At 35.8% G+C, this 18,809-nt stretch overlaps 1 protein-coding gene across 4 annotated transcripts in view; it reads right to left on the bottom strand.

Moving 5' to 3' along the window:
* Positions 1–18,809, bottom strand: part of NLN (neurolysin) — a 36,444-nt gene that overhangs the window by 16,040 nt on the left and 1,595 nt on the right. For 3 of the 4 annotated variants that reach the window (XM_064735560.1, XM_064735563.1, XM_064735562.1), the window contains exons 2-5: positions 8,636–8,892; positions 6,217–6,365; positions 2,938–3,045; positions 647–749 (exon numbers count right to left, since the gene is read on the bottom strand). In XM_064735560.1, the coding sequence (XP_064591630.1) occupies positions 647–749; positions 2,938–3,045; positions 6,217–6,365; positions 8,636–8,892 (617 nt within the window). Of the gene's footprint in view, positions 1–646; positions 750–2,937; positions 3,046–6,216; positions 6,366–8,635; positions 8,893–15,588; positions 15,623–18,809 lie in introns of those variants that run through there. The other variant, XM_064735561.1, reaches the window with a different exon arrangement.

The following is an 18,809-nucleotide window of genomic DNA, read 5'->3' as shown; positions in this document are numbered from 1 at the left end:
CTACTCCCCCATTTTTGTGAGACTGTTGCCATTTGTTTTGCTGCAATCCACTTTGAGATCAGAAATCTCCACAGAAATATGTCCCCTTTTCTACAATTTGCTAAAACTTTTTCAAGTTCCATCACGCAAAGCAAAATTTGGAAACACTTGAGAGCAAACGAGAAAAACATGTAAAGCCACCAGATAAAAACTGAATACCATTAAAAAAAAATCTCTGTTATTAGAGCACATTTTATGTGATGCCTTTAGATAATGAATCCCTAAATTCTCTGTCACATGAAATCTATAGCTTCGTTTAAATTTCTGAATTAGTTAAACTTTATTACAGGACTAAAAAAGCTTTTCCAATAATTACACAAGTGATTGTTTGATGATAACTGAGAAAAGGAACAGAGTAAAGTCATGCTAAATGAAGTAGGACCTTGATGCAAGGCAAAAACCTCAGGAAGCACAAATGTATGAAGACACCAGGAACACCTGTAAAAGATAACTCTGAATTGATTCTGGAGAAGGACTAAAAAGGAAACAGAAAGGACTGAGATACAGTCAGAATTTCACTTCATCTAACCATCATGCATGGGGCAAAAATCAGTTACTCCAGTAAAACTGGAAGGTTGAAAAAACAGAAACAGCAAACTCTACTCACCAAGTTCTTCCTTAGAAAATACAAGAAATGTGTTTTCCTCATTCAGGTTTTTGTTAAAGTCTATACATAGCTCATTCATTTTTTTCTTCATTGTCTTTATTTCCTGTATTGGGTATAAACTGAACTTAGTGGAAAAACAAAAATCAAAGCTGGCAATTTTTATCTTCCACATGAATAATATTTCATTTTTTTCAGACAGGCTCTCTACTAACATACAGTAAATACCAGGACTGAGCAAATAACACTTTGCAGGTAGCATCACACTTCATACCCTGTCAGTGTTCCTTTTATGTTTTTTTCAGTCCTGAGCAATATTGTGACCAAGGGCTATCCCTTCAACATTTTAAACTCAGCTTAGAGAGGACTAAAGAGATTAAACAGATTCATTAAACAGTTTCATGTGCCAAAATTAAAATATTTTTTTATTTTAACAGCTAAATTACAATTTTACATGTAAAAATATCCACTGAGATCAATAAGAATGAAGGGAGTTAAAAAGCATGCAACCTACTCAAAAACACTGTTTTGGAATTGTACAGGTATGGTATGACAGAAAGCATACTGCTCTCACAAGAAAAAGCCATTCTAAAACCTGTTGTAAAACCCTGATAGTCCTACTTCTGAAACATTTTCTAATGTATCTCATAGCAAGTTTCTACATGTTATTGTCAAGTTCAAACAAACATAGTAGTTACAAGTAAGAGAATGCACACCAAATAAAAATCTAAATGTATTTCAACTATTGTTCCCTAAGTAACTTCAAAATACCTTTAGAGGTATCAGTTATATGAAAATACACATCAAACTACTTTCATTAGCAGAAGGATGTGGATGAAGATTGATTATTTTCTACAAAGGGTTAAGTTTCTATTCAACAGTCAGAAATAAAGGTCATAATATAGTCAGAAATATCACTCAGAATTTGAAGAGAACTATGCTGGCATCTGTAGAATCCCACAAGATAAGAGCTAGTGTGTATGTCTGAAACACCAATAGCAGGGTGGCTGTGCCACCAACCAAGGACTTTAGGTAACAACAGCCAAGGACTGCTGGCAACAACATGCTGTGAGAAAGAACAAGATGTGACTGGACAAGGGGCCACTCGGAGGTAGGACAGCACTCCTCTGGGACAAAGGTCTCTGATCTACCTCCTGGAGATAAGCACAGCTCAGCACAGCACAAACAGAGAAATGAGGTGGAGAACCAGGCATGAACTTTATGGGGAGAACAAGACCACCAAAGACCCAAAGCCCTCTGACCCATTTCCAGCACAGTGTAAAGAACAGACTGTGCATGACAACTAATTTACATATAAAGTGCAAAACTCTTCTCCAGGGCAAGAAAAGCCTGTCTATAAAACAGCACCCCCATCCAGGCCCAGGCAGTGCCCATAGCACTCTGGACACCTAGGCAGCTGTATTGATGCTGGAGGCATGAATCTCGCTCCTTTTTTTCTTTCTCTCTTCCTCTCTTCAATTAATTTATCTCACTGTCTTTTCCCCTTCACTCTATCCCTTTTATCCAAAATCCACTCCTATGTGCTTATGCTAGGTCAGGGACTAACGTGCCAATTTCCATACCATGTATATAATTTACTAATCAAAGTTTGTAAGCTTTTGCAGACCCCTTGATTTTGTTGTACCTTTCAACCACAAGCATTGTATGACTCTTGAGTGCTCCCTTGCCATTAAGGGTGGGATGCCACAGCATTTCAGATACTGACAATTTTACTTCCTCATTGTCTGACAATTGATTTCTAAGCCAGTTCTCCCTTAATGAAGAAAAATTCAAAGACCAGGTTGTTTTCTCCTCTAAGCTACTTTGATTTTTTTTCAGGTCTAAAATCTTAGACACATTTTACAATATCAGTTAACTGAAACTAGTGTAGCTGTGTGTTTGCAACAGTTATACATACTTTTGAATAGAAGTGCAGACTCACTAGTAGCCTTTTTGAGAGTTATCTTCCCTAGGAATCTATTTCTACAATCGCAATATATAATACAACTTTTTCAGCTAGGCTTCTTTTAGTCTCAAGACTATGAAGTGATGCAGACCACCTCTGTCTACTGTGTATCATGGATGTCTATCAAATTAGTTTAAAAACCTTCAAGTGATTGAAATTTAAAGGATGTAAGTATCTGGAAGTAAGAAGAGTTAAGATTAGAGCAGTAATTCAGCAGATCCAAAAGCATGACCTTCAAATATATGCTTAGTACACCTAACTAACCATAAACTTATCCCTTCAACAGTTGGTAATGTTTGCTTTATAAAAAAAAAAAGTCCATATTTACTTTCTGCACTTCTTTAGGAAGATGGAGTCCGTTTCTTCTCCCCACTTGAACAGATTTCTCTAGATATCGCTTTGTTTCAGGCTTTACATTTTCAAGATCACAGGTTTGCTGAAATGACAGTATAGGATAATTGAATTTATAATATTCAAGCATTAGAGGGGTTTCAACAGAGTTGTACTTGAGAACACAGTCATATTAAAAAAGGGAACATCCCGGATTTTAATGGGAAGAACTCCACCAAAACAGTTACATTACACAATAATATTCTTACATTAATATAGAATGTTTTAAAAATAATATTCTTTCCAAGTGTCTCAGCACATTTACATGCTGTCATAATCGCAAGCCCTTTCAGTTCACAGTACAGTGCACTTAAGCTTCTCCTGTAGAGATAGCTTTCATTTACATAGTTGAGGAAAATCAGTGCTATCACTGTACCCTAAAAGTCTGAGGGATTGAAACCCCAAAAGATTAGACGTGTCACTTTGGGACATCAGATGGCATAAAATTTGAGCATATTTGTCTTCTCCAAAACCAGGCTTCAGTGACAAAAATAACAGTGTCACAGAAAATTCTGAGTTGGAAGGGACCAACAAGGACCATCATCTTGTAAGTACTACACACATGAAATTTTGGAACTCTCAGAACTTTTAGAATTGTCATGGTTGAGGATTTTATATACCATTTCATAGTTGTTTTGGAGAACCTTGCTAATTTATTCCAGGAAGAAACCTTCAGACAGAGCAAGAAACAAAACCTACTTAGAATTCCACAAACAAAACCTGAAGCAGCTCTTTACATCAGGCTCTCCTGAGGGCATGAGGGTGGAGCAGACAGGCAACATTCTTAAGCATGCCTCTACTAGTCAGCATGAGCATGTTAGGCGTTACAAAATTTAAAATTATAGTTTCACTACCAAATTCACCTTTATTCCAAGTTTCAAAACTCAAAATACAAGTTTTTCAAAGAATAAAATATGGAGCATATTCAAAGGCCTAATTTTATGAAGAAATTTTCCCCTCTAATGTGTGGGGAAAAGAAAGTGACTATATTATTTTAACATTTTCTTTAATTAAATGTAAAAACCTCAATCATTTTCCTCCACCAACAGCTCTTAAATTAAGCATAATTTAGAAGGAGTACTGTTGTTAATTTAGAAAACTTTAGTCCCCATTAAGGGGAGCTAAAGCATTCTGCAAGTCACTGAGGTCAAGCAGATTTGCTCATCTCTTAGTATGCTGTGTTATAAATAACACAGGAGTGTGAGGGCCCTCATTCTCCTCACCCCACTATAATCTGGCCCCCTGAAAGATCATGAAAATAAATTAATCTACCTGAATTATTAAATCACCAGTGAGGCCATGAAAAGTCTGATTTAATCCAATTGTTTACTGCTTTTTTGATTTGGTGAAATAATTTCAGCCGAAATCTGAATTCTGTTTGTGGAAGTTCTTTATTCATGTTCTTGGAGCCTGACTTTTAAACTGAGAGTTTCTAACAGGAGAAGGTGTAAGAAATTTAGCAAAAATTTACCATAATTTTATGATTTGGAAATACAAATATTTGACCAGTCTGGCACTACTGGAAATTTCATGTTTGCTTGAGAGCAAAACTCCTACTAGCTTAACAGTTATTAGAAGTGGATATATACCCAGAAGTTGCCTCTCTGGCAAACTAATGCTAAAACATGCTTGCATGCTGCAGTTAAGAAAAAAATCTAAAAAACTTAAACAGAAACTTAGGCAAAAATTCTAACTGCTACAAAGGTCAAAAACTGCTGCAAGGGAAAATGAAATAAGAAAACACCAAATGAGGAAAAAAAATTAAGAGAGTAATAGTAGTGAGTAACAGCAATCAGTTTTCACTACCTACTGTCAGATAGTCCTGTAAATTAAAAATAGATAGATACACAGACATGTAAAGGTTAGTCCTCAGAGTATCTGTGCATTCTCTAGATGAGGGTGGGGAAAATCACTGTAGATACCACATACAAATCAATCATACAAATCAATCATACAAATCAATCAATTAATTACTAGCAACAGAGCAGGGGAAGAAGAAAAAACCAACATAAAAATACAGAAGGGAAAAAATCAACACGAGGCACCATCTGCCAACACACAACAGAACATAGTCAGAGTGGGGTTATTACATACTTCCACAAATATGTCACAAGAATACCCAGCTTGAGGAGAACACTTGAAAATTTCCCTGGAAAACACAGCAAAAGAAGGCAATGGTAATGGAAGGCCATTTAGTATGGTTCTGCAAGTATTATTCTAATTCCCACTCAAGCCTGAAAAAACCAAAATGGTGACTCCAAGAAACAGGGCTCCAGTATTTTATGAGCGTTAGAAGAAGATTAAAAATCAGTGGGGTTGAGAGGAAAAAATCACATATAAAACATAGAAAAACATATATTTTTTGTTATCGCATTAGATAGCATCCTTGCATTATTCATCACACTTATAAGAAAATTATTACTAAACATCACCAGACATATTGGAACAAAATCAAATATTCTTTCTGATACAACCAAATATTCTTTCTTTGAGCTACAAAATAAGCAGTACAAACGAACAACATGAGATACCTATAGGTGATCAATTAAAAGAGAAGCTAAATAGAAACACAAAAAGGACAGAAGCTGGTTCAACACTAAATGCATCTTGTAACATAGTTTTATTTTGAGGCTGAAGAAACAGATGAAGAAGAGGATAAATGTAATTGTCTATAACTAGCTGATCAAAAGAGGTAATTTCAGAGGTCAATACCATTTATATATTCTCATTAACCTACATAACTTAAAACAACTTTTAAATTTAAAATTCTCAACTTTTTTAATAAAGCAGAATTTTGGACGCAAATTCAAGAGAAATATGAGATAATGTAAGCGCTGTACTCCCTCTTTTCTTCCCTCCCTCTTGGAACAAGCTCAGCCAGTAGAAAACAAAAAAGTTTTTTCCTAACAGGTTTCCCTCTTTTAGTTTAGATTGCTTGTATCAGTTCTTTGGAAAACTAGACAAAAGTCAAAGCTTTGCACTGGAGAGCAAGCATTGCAATGGAGAGAGAAGGATACACAGATCCAGATATGAGAGGCAAAGAGTAGGAACACACAATACAGTGTTTTCTGATGTACAGCAATGTCCCACTGGAAAGATTTGAGTGGCACAGACACAGAGGAAACACAAAGTTATTTTGAAAAGCATTGTGTATGCCAAATAATTTTAGATTAATTTAGATACATGTCACAACTTATGCAGACATACTGTTATTTACCTGTAAATAAACAATCTTCTGAAACACGTCTTCTCTCATGCTCATCTCCACATCAAAATTTGACAGTTTTTTGTCAGCTTCTGTACTTGCTAAGCGTATCTCTTTGTCAGGGGAGACGTGCTGGGGAAAATCCAACATGCTTCTTTCCACTGTTTAGACAAGAGGCAATGAACACAGAAGGATAGACATGCTTTAAGGATAAGAAGCTTTCCCTCTTCTGTAATTTATAAAAGACATAAGAAAAAAGTATCCAAAGCAACCTGACACATATAGCAAATAAAGTGATTACATGTAATACAAAACTGAACAGGTGGAAGGACAAAATCACACACCATTGTAACACATAAATATTTTACAGAAGATTTATAAACCCCAAGCCTAATTATCTCATAATCTTCTACAAAATCAGCTGAATGGTATATAAATACATTAAAAATGCTTCATCTTCCAAAAGTCATGTAAGTGAAGACTGACGTTTCATAGCTGGCACAGATGCTTCCATGTTAGCATTTAAAGCCAGAAGCTCCGAATCTTTCAAATATGCCCATCTGTCCTGAAGTTATTTTTACATTGTTATGAGCACAGTGTCAAATCCCCATGTACTGCACTCTTCTGTGTTTAAGAAGAAACAACATGGCAAACAGGGAATATGCTGTCTGTGCATTCTGAACTTCTAGAGATTGCAAGCTGAGTATTACTACTTTTTTAGAATACACTTTTAAGATTAAGTAAATTCTTGCTATTAAAGGAATATAACATCTTATAATGACATTGAATAGAAATCCTAAAATACAAATGAATCTGCTTATTTAAAAATCAAATTACAATGTTTCTACCATTTACCTTTCCAAAAGTAGATTTTAGAGTAACAACATATTAGGTTGATTCAAAGCTTTGTAATTTTATGTGATATGCAGTCATTTTATCAATCTCTGAGACAGAGTCAAAAACGCAACGATGGGCATGTGATTCTTTTTGAAGTTTATAGGAAACTTGCCCCTTCGCCTCCTGCCCTTATGCAAAGATGTTTCAAAACTATAAACTGAGTTTTGGCAGCTTCCAAGTGTAATTTAAAGTCTATTGTCATCTCTGTCTTTTTGGATAATGAGCTGCAGTTACTGGGGTAGGTCTTTATGTGAAATGGACACACAGACCTTAAATTCCAAGTTTCTTATGGAAGTCTTGCCGTGGTAATACATCCCTCTCAGATGCCATGGGCTGTTTCACAGCAGGTCGTGATAATTTCACACACAGCTTTGAAGATTAGCATTAAAAGCTTAAATGTGACCCACTCCTGCAATAGTACTTAGTGAAAAACTTTCATCTTCCATCAAGTCTTGGTGGCTGTGCTGAAAAGCTGATGACCAATGTTTTCTGAGGCAAACATAGATTTTCCTTCCATAAATCTTTGTGGTAAAAAGATTTACAATAAGTATACCAAATTGGTATTTTGGTATAACTAACACTGAAGCTGGCAGCAGGCTTTTTTTTGAAAATTACTGTCTTTCTGAGTATGCCAGAATAAGATTCCAGACAATTCACTGTATGTGCAACTTAAAGTAATGTGAAAACCAGACTAATATTACAGTATAATCATTTGAGATGCCAACTGTGCTTTTTTGCTAGTGAAAGATTTTGCTCCCAGCCAAGGTGGGTGTGTCTAGCACCTGTGTGGCTACTGTAGAATTTTTTAGAGTATTAAAAGAATTTGACATCTATTACACTCACTGTTTTATAAATAATGCAGCCACCACCTGAAAGATCTTTCTCAATGAAGATATGCAATATGCAGTTTGTGTTCTACTTGTTCCTCTGACAATTATTAACAAATTAACGGAATGACCTGTGTTTGACCATTAAAATCCATCCACATATTGGTATGGCTTGACAATTCATTCAGAATGATCTAGATGTGACTGCATGACCAATATCTCCCTGGATTCTTCAAGACCTCAGAGGCCGCAATTTAAATGTGAGCAAGTAAAGAAGCCTTCTTTCAATAGCACACTCAAAATTCCCTCATCATCACATTTTCTCCCTTAGCAGTTTATCAACATTTCCATTACTCCATTCAGCTTGCTCGTGTCAGATTCCGCAGTGTCTGAAAAAAGCACTGCGTACCACGTGCAATGCACTACACATATCACAGACACTGCAGCCCACACTGCTGCAGTGTCCCCCGGCAGCTGCTCAGGGCTGGAAATGTAACTGGCTGGAGCTTCACATGCAAAACCAAAACAGGTGACTAATGCAGGCCTCTGGGAGGTCCTGAAAGATTATGGACTCTTGAGAGGCCTCTACACATTCCACACAAGAACAGCAGGGATCAAAATTGGAAGCAACAACTATTTTTTCTCAGTGCTTCCTTATGTGCAGATGGAATGTCTTATGCAAAGAAATATAGAAAACACATGCTAACCTGCATATTCCACTTCTATATCTGCCAAAGCCCGTATGGTATTTTCATGTGTTACTTCTTCAATTTCAAGCATCCCAATGCTGTCATATACATGTTTTGTCTTCCTGATAAGTTCTTCTGTTCTTGTTCTAATTTCCTCTGGAGACAGGTCCCATCTCAAAAGGTTTCGTCCTGCTGCTATGTATGAAGAAGCCTTGAGCTGGCTAGTAATTTCTGCTCCTAATGTCATTCTCAACACAAGCCGTGGCCCAATGGACCTGAAAGTATAAAAATTATCTTTACATAGCAAGATTCCAGTTCAAGAGACAGTTCACAGTAAACATTAAAAAACCAGCATCAGAATATTTTTAGAAGGAGGAACAAAGTCCTTTGTAGAGCTGTTATCTTTATCAATTAAGTCTAATTTTAAAATAAATCTGTCTTCTATCTTTTTCATTTAGAGTATGACTAAGTGCAAACAGGGATGAAACATTTGGTATTGACAAAACCATACAGATTAAACTATGACTCAACCTTCTAAGGAAAACAGCACTGCAGTTACTGGAACTCTACAGAAGTAGACAGTACAAACATTTTTGAAATAAAGAATAAAACCCACATAGTAATTTGTAGATGACAAAGAATAACTGCAAAGTTGCACAAAATAAGACATAAAAAACATCACTTGATTGTATTCATAATAGCAAATAATTTTATATTTATACAGGATTTCTGTGAAATAATCAGTATGGGAGAAAACCTAGTTGCTACTCATTTGCAAATTTATTCCTTCAATTGTGTTGGATTTTAGATAGGCTTTTTCATTCTTTTACGAGAAGAGGTACAATCCTTTACTATGATTTAGGTATTAATAATCTATCAACTATAGTTCTAATCAACTGTATTTCAGCTTCTTTAAAATTAAGCTTGCATTCAAGTAGTCAAACTTGCTACATTTTTTACTATCATACTACCAGTCTCTCGTAAGTCTCTGACAGTCAGAGACTTATTATCTGTCTTCCTATTTCAGCTACATAATTAAAAAAAAACTAAATCACATGTTGTTATGGTAATAATGACAACTTAAAATTTTCAACAATAACTAAAGAAATACACAGAGATCTTGCTAATAAAGGGATGTTTTCTTCACACTGTTTTACATTAAGTAACCTTTTCTCTTAACACTAGCCATTGTACCTGTATTGATTTTATTGTAAAATCTGTGCAAAAGTGCACAGAGAGGTTTTGGCATACAATGCAGGGAACATGCTTAAAAGACAGTCAATTTTGGCCTGAAGGCATAGCAAAGCAGAAGAATGAAATGCCAACAAACTGAGAAGGGCTGCATACATATCTTCTGTTTGAAGGAAAGCAAAACTTTTTTGTCAAAAGTCTTACAATTCTATAACAGAATTTCTCCACAAATAGCCTAACCGAAATTATTTGATGCAAGACAAAAACAAAAGACAACATTTCTACCCATGCTTTATGTTGAAACTTTATTTTCCTTATTACTACAGATTGTTCATATCTTTCCATTCCAATGTAGGTAAGTTGTTTATTTTTCCCTTTAGTGGCATACAGGAAGATCTGTGTCCAGATTATTGACAATTTCACTTTGAAAATGATGTGTGAATAAAGAACATTTCTTCCACCTCTGTTCTTTTTTTCTGATACCAACTGAGTGCTGGCACTAGGGCATTAGTAACTTCTCCACTGGAGTACTGAAACTTTTACTTTCAGATAAAAGTTCAGGATAAATGAAGCTGCTGCCATGAAAGCAAAAGCTTAAGTATTAAGATTCTCAGAATGCGTTCATTTCCCATCCCCAAAATCTACTGAAATCTACCCTGAATCTACAAATCCATTAAGGAACAGTACTTCATTAAGTCACAAACAGATTCTCAGTGGGCTGCCCTGTATCTAGTTTTTCAGACATTGCTACAAAGGTCTCGTAAAACCTCTTGGGATGTAAAGGGAAGCTCCTCAGAAAAAGGCTCATGGCTCTGAACTCTACCCCACACCACCCACACCCAAGAACATGAGGAAGACTACACAATGTTTCACACTCAAGTCAAAATAAAAGTAAGGTGGAGTCAAAGGAAAACAACAGCCTGAGCAACAAAAAGTATGGTAAAGTGAAGGATACTAAGCAGATATTTTAAAAGAGAACCTATTGCTTTCAGTCATTCAGTATCTTCACCTAGAAATTTAGACAATACAGCCCTGCCTCTGACCAACTGCATATCTGCAAACACTAAAACAGTCACAGCACCAACATATTACATCAATTTCAGTGTGTGCAATAAGATTTATTAATAATTAAAGTTGGACTGAACTGAAGTTCATGAACTGGAATACAGGGTCTCAGATTACCAAAGAACATTATTTTTAAATATTAAAAAAAGATGCAACCTGATTTTCTTAGTATATTGGCTAGCTTAATTAAGACATATAGCTATAAATTTGAGAGCTTTAAAAATTATTGGCATAAGTGCCAGCAAGTTGTTGACTACCTGTTAGAAACAGGAAAACACAGAACTGCCCAGTTTTGAAATGCTGATATCTTGTTTGTTCTGTTGATAGGAAATGCAAGCATTTATGTAGATCAAAAAATGAAATTGTATCACCGAGGAAACCTTTAACTTCCCAGATATATAACTGGAATATAAGTTCTATTAATAATTCTAAGAACCAGATGCAACAGCGAAGAGTTTTCTTCAAACACTGAACCAAGCAGGTACAAATATTATTTTAGACTTGCTTTAGGTAAACAGCACCAACATTACAGAACGCCCAACTACTGCTTGCACTGAGCAATCAGAAGCTGATTCAGTTTAATTAGATGGAAGGATGTTGCCTTGCATAGGCTGTTGGTAATGCCTGAACTGTTTGGTTCAAACTGTTTCAGCTATCATACTCAGTTTTCCCTGGTGTAGAGCAGAACACTAAGAGGCATCTGAACAAGCCTGGGTTAAGGCTCATGTCCAGCAACAGCACTGCCTTAAGACATTTCTGTCAGTGTTCCTTCCTCTCATGCTCATTTCTGCCTCTGTACTTCACTCCATCAATGGCATCAGCACAACTGTTACTACAGTGATATTTAGAAAATATTCAGGAGAGCATATAGGAAAAATGAAGTGGACCAAAAACATTCAGGGGTGACAGCTTTTTGCCAGATAATTGCCCTTTTGATGAGTGACTTCAAAACAGCTGTGTTGGCCTAAACAAAATGTCAGTAAAGTAAAAAGTGTCAGCAGCAACCTAAATTTTCACTACTGCCAGAACTACATACGAAATCATGAATTTAGTCTAGCAAAGAGAGTCTCAAGATGATTGCTGTCATTAAGCATACCACTTAAATGTCCTAAAGTAAAAAGAGCTATTGATGCAAACAGGCAATACAGGCATAAGAACAAATTAGAATAAATTGGTCAGGAATACATGAAAGCTGGAATTGCAACAGACATATATAAGCATCAGAGCAGTGAGACTCTGAAAGAGATGTCCAGTAAGTCCCAGCAAGTCTATTTATAACATGGTGCTTGACTGGCTTATAAAATGTATTAGGTTACTTTGTTACCTAAGGTAGCATGGGACTAGATTTGATCACCCCAAATGCCCCTTCCAGTTCCTGCATTTCAGGTCCTTCAAAATTAACACAACTTTATTTATATTGCATTTTTATAGTAAATATCTAACTGGTCTCTATTGACAACTTGCACCAGCTTTTTTCTGGGGTGAGCCCCATGGCATCTAATAATGCTAATGGAATGACATACAGGGCTGACTGAAATATTTTATGCATTTGTGCAGTGCTTCATCCATTTAGGAGAACATCAGAACAAAGACTTCATTTGGACTTTCAGTTATAACACAGATTATTACAGACACAGCTGTTTTCACAAATTATGGTGAAAACATAATTTGTGAAACCAGCTAATCTGCCAAGCCCAAAAGCAGTAAGAATGGTATTTTCTACCAAAAGCAGAGTAAGTTGAATAACACTTAAAACTTTAGTAGTTACTTCTAAAAAAGATTTTAAAAGAAGAAAGCAAAGCTTCTAAATTGCAGGCTGCAATAATTGCAGAATGCCAGGTAATTTCTTTCACCAAAAAATCTACAATTTGATTACTTGCTGCTTCTGGACAACAGAAATTTGATTTGATTTTACAAAGGAGAACCTTTATAATACTCCATTACAGCAATACAGTGGCCACCATAACTGCTGCAAAGACAAACAATGCAATTGAATTTACAGACTTGATTTTTAACTTGAGCAATATCTTAAACATTTATGTAAGTCTGGTTTTGCTTAGAAACATTTTCTGTGATTGAAATGTGAGTCAAGCAGCCTTTTGTTGGCATGTTCCATTAACACTATTAAAATAAAACAAGAAAGCCACAATCTGTGAAAAAGCAGCAGGGAGGCATAGCACCAGCTTTAGAAAATACAGACAAAAGCCAAGAGGCTCCCACTAGTGAGAATCATTATATAATACAGTCAAAATTTAAGCCTGCTATCTCATTTATAAGTCTGATTACAAAATGATAATTTTAATTCCATCAAAGACTTTTTAATGGCACTTTCAGTTTTCAAATTAATCTTCATCTGAACAGTATTAGTTAAAATGACAAGTATAATTTTACAGAGTGAAGTAAATGAACTAATGTATTTCTGGGAAAAATATATACAGACCAATTCATTGTACTTGCAAATACATTTGACAGTTCCATATAGCCACACAAAAGTCAGGGTATATTGGATTCATACAGGATGGAAAACTGTATTCTCTCCTGACAAAAGAGAATAACAGCTTCGGAAAGTGAAGTGAGAGCCAAGATTTCAAAAAGAGAGAAAGACAGAGGGCTGTGTGTGTGAGAGAGAGAGAGAGGGAGAACAAATTCAGGTAATTTAGTCATCAAGTTCTTGAATATTCTAATACAAATAAACACAATTAAGTCTTTCTTGCTGGACCTTCAGAGGACATTTCTATGGATATGAGTAAGATCGGATTTGCAAATCACAACTAGTGCCATAAACAGCTATTTCAATCAGTAACATTCAGTATGAAAAATGCTGGAGTTCAAATTCAAGAGAAACATTTTGGTCTTTCTATTTTTTGAAACAGCATATCTTAGTTAAACAACACTTGCTGGTCTTCCAGGCTGCAGGAGATGCAGTGCTGCATGCTGGAAAGCAGCACTGTGTATCTGAAGACTGTTCCCACTAGATACCTGCAAATCAATATCCACAGGGACTCAAGGTTCTGACTCCACCTAGCGGCCTCACCAAAACGAAAAACAAAACAAAAAACCAGATACACCCTACTAAGGCAATAAAAAAACCTGACAGCTTGCCTCAGGACAAGCTATTTGGTACTTGAGTACCATGCCATATATCAGTATTTCCCTGGAAGTCAGAGTCAAGTAGTACCAAATATATAGAAATATATATTTATATATATATATTTATATATATATAAACCAGCAGACAGGCTGGTTTAAGTAAAGTTTTTAACAGGCAAGCCTCACATGCAATGGAATTTAAAAAAAATTAAATGAAATTAAAAAGGATTTCAAAACCAAATCTCAATTCAACAGCATCTAATAAAACGTACAGTACCATTGGTCTGTCTCACAGGATGTGCTTTATGAAAAGTTTAATGGGTTAAAATATTCATATTATTTAGAGATCCTTAGTTTTTGCTTGAATTTAAAATATACTTTTATATTACTTTCAGTTATGATGCACAACTTCAGACAAGAACTGACAGTGATGACTGTGTATCTAATAGAAAAGCAATGACAAAATCAACCAAAATAAGATAACTGGGTAGTACAGGGTAAAACAAGAACAGAAAATAAAAAAAATCCAAGACAGAACCAGCAGAGTTAAATGGCTCAAAGGTGATCACAGGGCAACATTATTTCAGCTAAGCCAAAGGAATGAAACTAAAACCCTTCAATATATGGCTTCTTCCTGCCAGACAAACACATACGAAATCCTTTTTCCATTTCACTTCTCAGTCCTCTCATCTGTCTGGCTCTTAACAGTATATGGAACAGTGAATACATGCCTTGAATTCCTGGGCCATTTTCCTTGGAAAAGTATTTGGCTCTGTTTCATAACTGTGTTTGGCACAGACATATCTTACTGTAGCAAAATGATAGCATGTTTAGTACTTCCTAATTTAAAGTCCCATAATGATCATTAGAAACTGATTTTTAAAGCTGCATTAGAAGAAACAGAAAACCTAGAAGCTTTTGACACTAAACCTTAATTTTGTCACACCTTTCAGAAAAAAGAAATTCTCTGCACCTGAGTTCACTGTACAGTCAACATTAACTATACTTTTAGCCCTTCCAATCTAAATGAGCAAGTCAACAAAACCTATAAGTCATACAAACATTTAAAATCCTTTATTGATACATTACCCTCAGTGCTCATGACTTTACTATCTGACAAATGTTTACTGGTTTTCCAACAGAATTAACATGAGAAAACTAACTGAAAAAGTGCTCTATGGCAGCTAACAAAAAGCCCAGACCTTCAGTAGGAACTAAACCAGTGTACTCTAACATGACACAACTTACTTATTTCTTCTCCCCTTTTCCTCCAACAGTCTTTAAACAAAATGAATTTGGAAACTGGTCTGATTGGCTTTCATATAAGGAGGTGATTTCCACACAGTAGTCTGCAGTAGAACACACAGAAATGCTAGGGTATGGTTTCTGCAGTGCCTGATCTCTAACATTATGGTACACAAGGTTTTAGGGAAAAAAACAGAACAAAACCCAACAACCAAAGAACCAAATACAAAAAAAACAACATACCCTAAAACACAAACCACAAATTACTAGTACTACTAATTTAGGTTACACAGCATTCTGTGAACTGTATCCATTGCGTGTCACAGCAAACCTCCACCAAAATAATTCCCTTGCAGGATCTCAGGAAAGAATATTCTTACCAACGCTTGCACACAGTAATTGCACTATACTGAGGGACAAGGCATTCACTGAGGTTGTCTTATTGTTTGGTTCTACTGTCAGGTCAACTGTGGAAACACAGTGGGAAAAATATTGTTTTTAAGGTCCTACAGCTCTCTCAGATGCTGCTGCATAAGCATGTCTATTTCCATCATGAGAGCCATAAACAGCAAATGGGGGCTGTTTAGTACAAACAACACACTCCCAGGATAGCTCAGTAGAGGAATGCAACCAGCTAACGCATGAGAAACAGCTTGTTGACTCTATCTGAAAAACAGCTGGTACTGCAGGACAGAGAAAAATACTGGGAGTTTGTAAACGCTTTCTCTGATTGATAGCCAGGGCTAATCAGTACAGCCTCTTCCATGGAAATATGCTTTGGCTTCTCACTAATCTTGTCTCGTACAGTTAAAGCAATGAGAAATGTTTCCTTGCCATCACTAGTAAGACGAAAAACTCTGTGTCTTCACAGCAGATAATTACCTACTCTGCCTTACCTGTTTACCACCTTAATTCAGTCTTCCTATCTCCTTGAGCAGGCTCCCAAACAGCCTGCTCAACACCACAAATTAAGAAAGGAAATGAAACCTGCTTTCTTTTCTGGCTTTTGAGTGAAAAGTGATTCAGTAACACTGTGCTTCGCAGGCTGGTTACAGGCCATGTGAAATATTGTTTCACCATAATCAATATGGCAAAGAACTTCGCTTATTTAACTTTCCACTGAAGAAATAAATAGTGTCTGTTAGAGATGGTATGAAAAACACAAATGCCCAGTAATATTTTGCTCAGAAACAAGTAAAATCACCACCATTCCTACCTCACCTTCTCTAAACATAGACAACATTTACCAAAAAAGAGTCTCTGCTTCAGAGAAAAATTCAGACTCAAAAATCTATAGTTCAGTTAATATAATCTATTTTATTTCTACAGATCACTGACCAAAAGGTCCTAAAGAAACTATGTTGTTGTGGGATGAGAAGGTAGGTCCTCTTGCAGGTAAATGGTTATAAAAATTAGGCTGGTAAAAATGGCTGCTTATTTTTCTGAATGGAACTGTGTGACTTGCAGAAGCCTGGAAGGTTCCATGCAGGGTTCTGTATTCTTTCATGTCTTTATACATCATCTACAAAAAGCTGGGATTAATAAAGTCACAAAATTTACCAATGATTATTTACCCACAACAATGCAGTGTACTAAAGGCAGCCACAAAGAGATGAAAAAGAATGTCTCAACACAGAAAAGTTTAAAACCACTAACACAAAGTGAATTTTAATCTTAATAAAAGTCACACACTTCTGACTTTACATACACAGGAGGAGTTGTGAGACAACTAATCATTCTGGAGACAAAACAGTTCAACAGAAACAACAACAAAGCAGCAGCTGCAAAGAAAGAAATGATAGGATTTAGTAGAGATGGAGTAGAACAAAGCACAGAAATTCATGCTACGTGCATAATACATGCATTTCTGATCATCTGAACAGTTAAACTCTCTCATCTTCTGTTCTCCCAAAACCTTTTTCTGTTCTACCAAGTCATGATGACTTAGAAATAATGAAGGCTTAGAAACAATCAGCTGCATTGAGCAATGGACTCCACTCAAAGTACAAATACTAACTAGAGTGGGATTCTTTGGAGTGGGAAAAAAAAAATCACAGAATAAAGCACAATTGAAGAAATACTCCAAAGATCTAAATGATCATAAGGAGGATGGATAGAAAGAACAAGGATCAATTTTTAATCTGTAACTTTCAACATAACCAGCAAGAGTTTTAGGAGGCAGTTTCAATATAAAAAGGTATTCCTGGACAGATTTTTACACAAGATCATATGAAAAAACAGTTTTTTTGCTAGAAGTCCCTAATTCCTAGACTGTTCTGAAAAGATAATACTAGATGTACATATAATTTCACATGTTTTCTAAGGTACCTTATCCTGACTCCTGCTGAACAATGGTGAGACTTTCAAACTATTCTAAAGAAATCCTTCCAAGCCAGGCATTTCTTTCTTTATAGTGAGAATGACAGAACAGGTATGTCCTCAAAATACATTAACAACATTTTTTAGCATGGACTAACTGGTGCTCCATGGGTCAAATAAATGGTCACAAATGCTTGCCAGTTCAACAGCTATGTCTCACCCAGTCCAGGAAATAATTTTGTTCTGTAAATTCCATCTAATAGACAAACTGCTCCTCAGAAGCCTGCTGTGGTTAGAAAGGTGGTAGCTGTTGCTTTTGACCACAGGAAAAATTGCTGCTGCAATATACAGAAGAGTTTATGCAGCCCACAGATCACAGGGAAAGGCAAAAAATGTCCCAAATACCTTGTTTGGCCTTTGCCATTTCTGAGGTGTTGGACCTGATACTTCAATGAAAGAAACGGATATATTATTGTTGTAAGTATGAAATAAGAAAATTACAACGGAAGTTCTTCCCATTTCTTTGTCCTCCAGTGTCATTCCTCCTTCTGTCTTTTCCCAGCCTTAGTTTCTTGCTGGTTTTCTTCCTCAGCAAGAGAAAGGACAGTGTTCACAGTATCCTTCCACTTTCTTTCATTAGATTGTGTATATAGTGCAGTTTGTTGGTACCTGTCTCACTCATGTACATGGATTTTCATACTCAAAACCTCATTTTGAAGATTTTCAAAGAAACACCCCAGAACTGATGAACTCAAGAATTTTTTTAGAACAATAAAATTACTTAAATCAGTGTGTTTTCTTTTATTTTTTTCATATATAGGAGTATCCTCATAAACTAATGAGGATTATGCTTAATTATCTAGCTTAATTTTCTAGCCAGTTTTTCCCCATGTATTTTATCACATTAAATGTACCTCTTTAAATCTTTTCAATGTGAATGGGAAAAAAAAAAAATTGGAAAAAGCCTCCTTCTGCAAAGCCGCCTATTTTAACCAAAAGAATCAAACCCTAACATCATTTTATTTAATGTAAGGCACAGTACTTGACACTTGCTAAGAACGGTCATTTTTATCTCATGTTAAGATGCCCTCAGGAAAAATAGAAGTTGGGACAGAACCTATTCAAGATTGCTGTGACCAGCTCCTTAACTTTGGAAAGTTGGGAGGTCACTATGGCACAGTCAAGAATACTGTCTTTCATGAAACAATTATTTGGCACACTGAAATGATGACTTGAGAAAAAAAAAATCACAATTAATGAAGTGCAGCAACCATTCCCCATT

Source organism: Zonotrichia leucophrys, chromosome Z (assembly GCF_028769735.1).
Source record: "Zonotrichia leucophrys gambelii isolate GWCS_2022_RI chromosome Z, RI_Zleu_2.0, whole genome shotgun sequence".
In the NCBI taxonomy this organism is placed as follows: Eukaryota; Metazoa; Chordata; class Aves; order Passeriformes; family Passerellidae; genus Zonotrichia; species Zonotrichia leucophrys.
The sequence above is the reverse complement of the archived record's forward strand: the minus strand, read 5'-3'. Positions and strand labels throughout refer to the sequence as shown.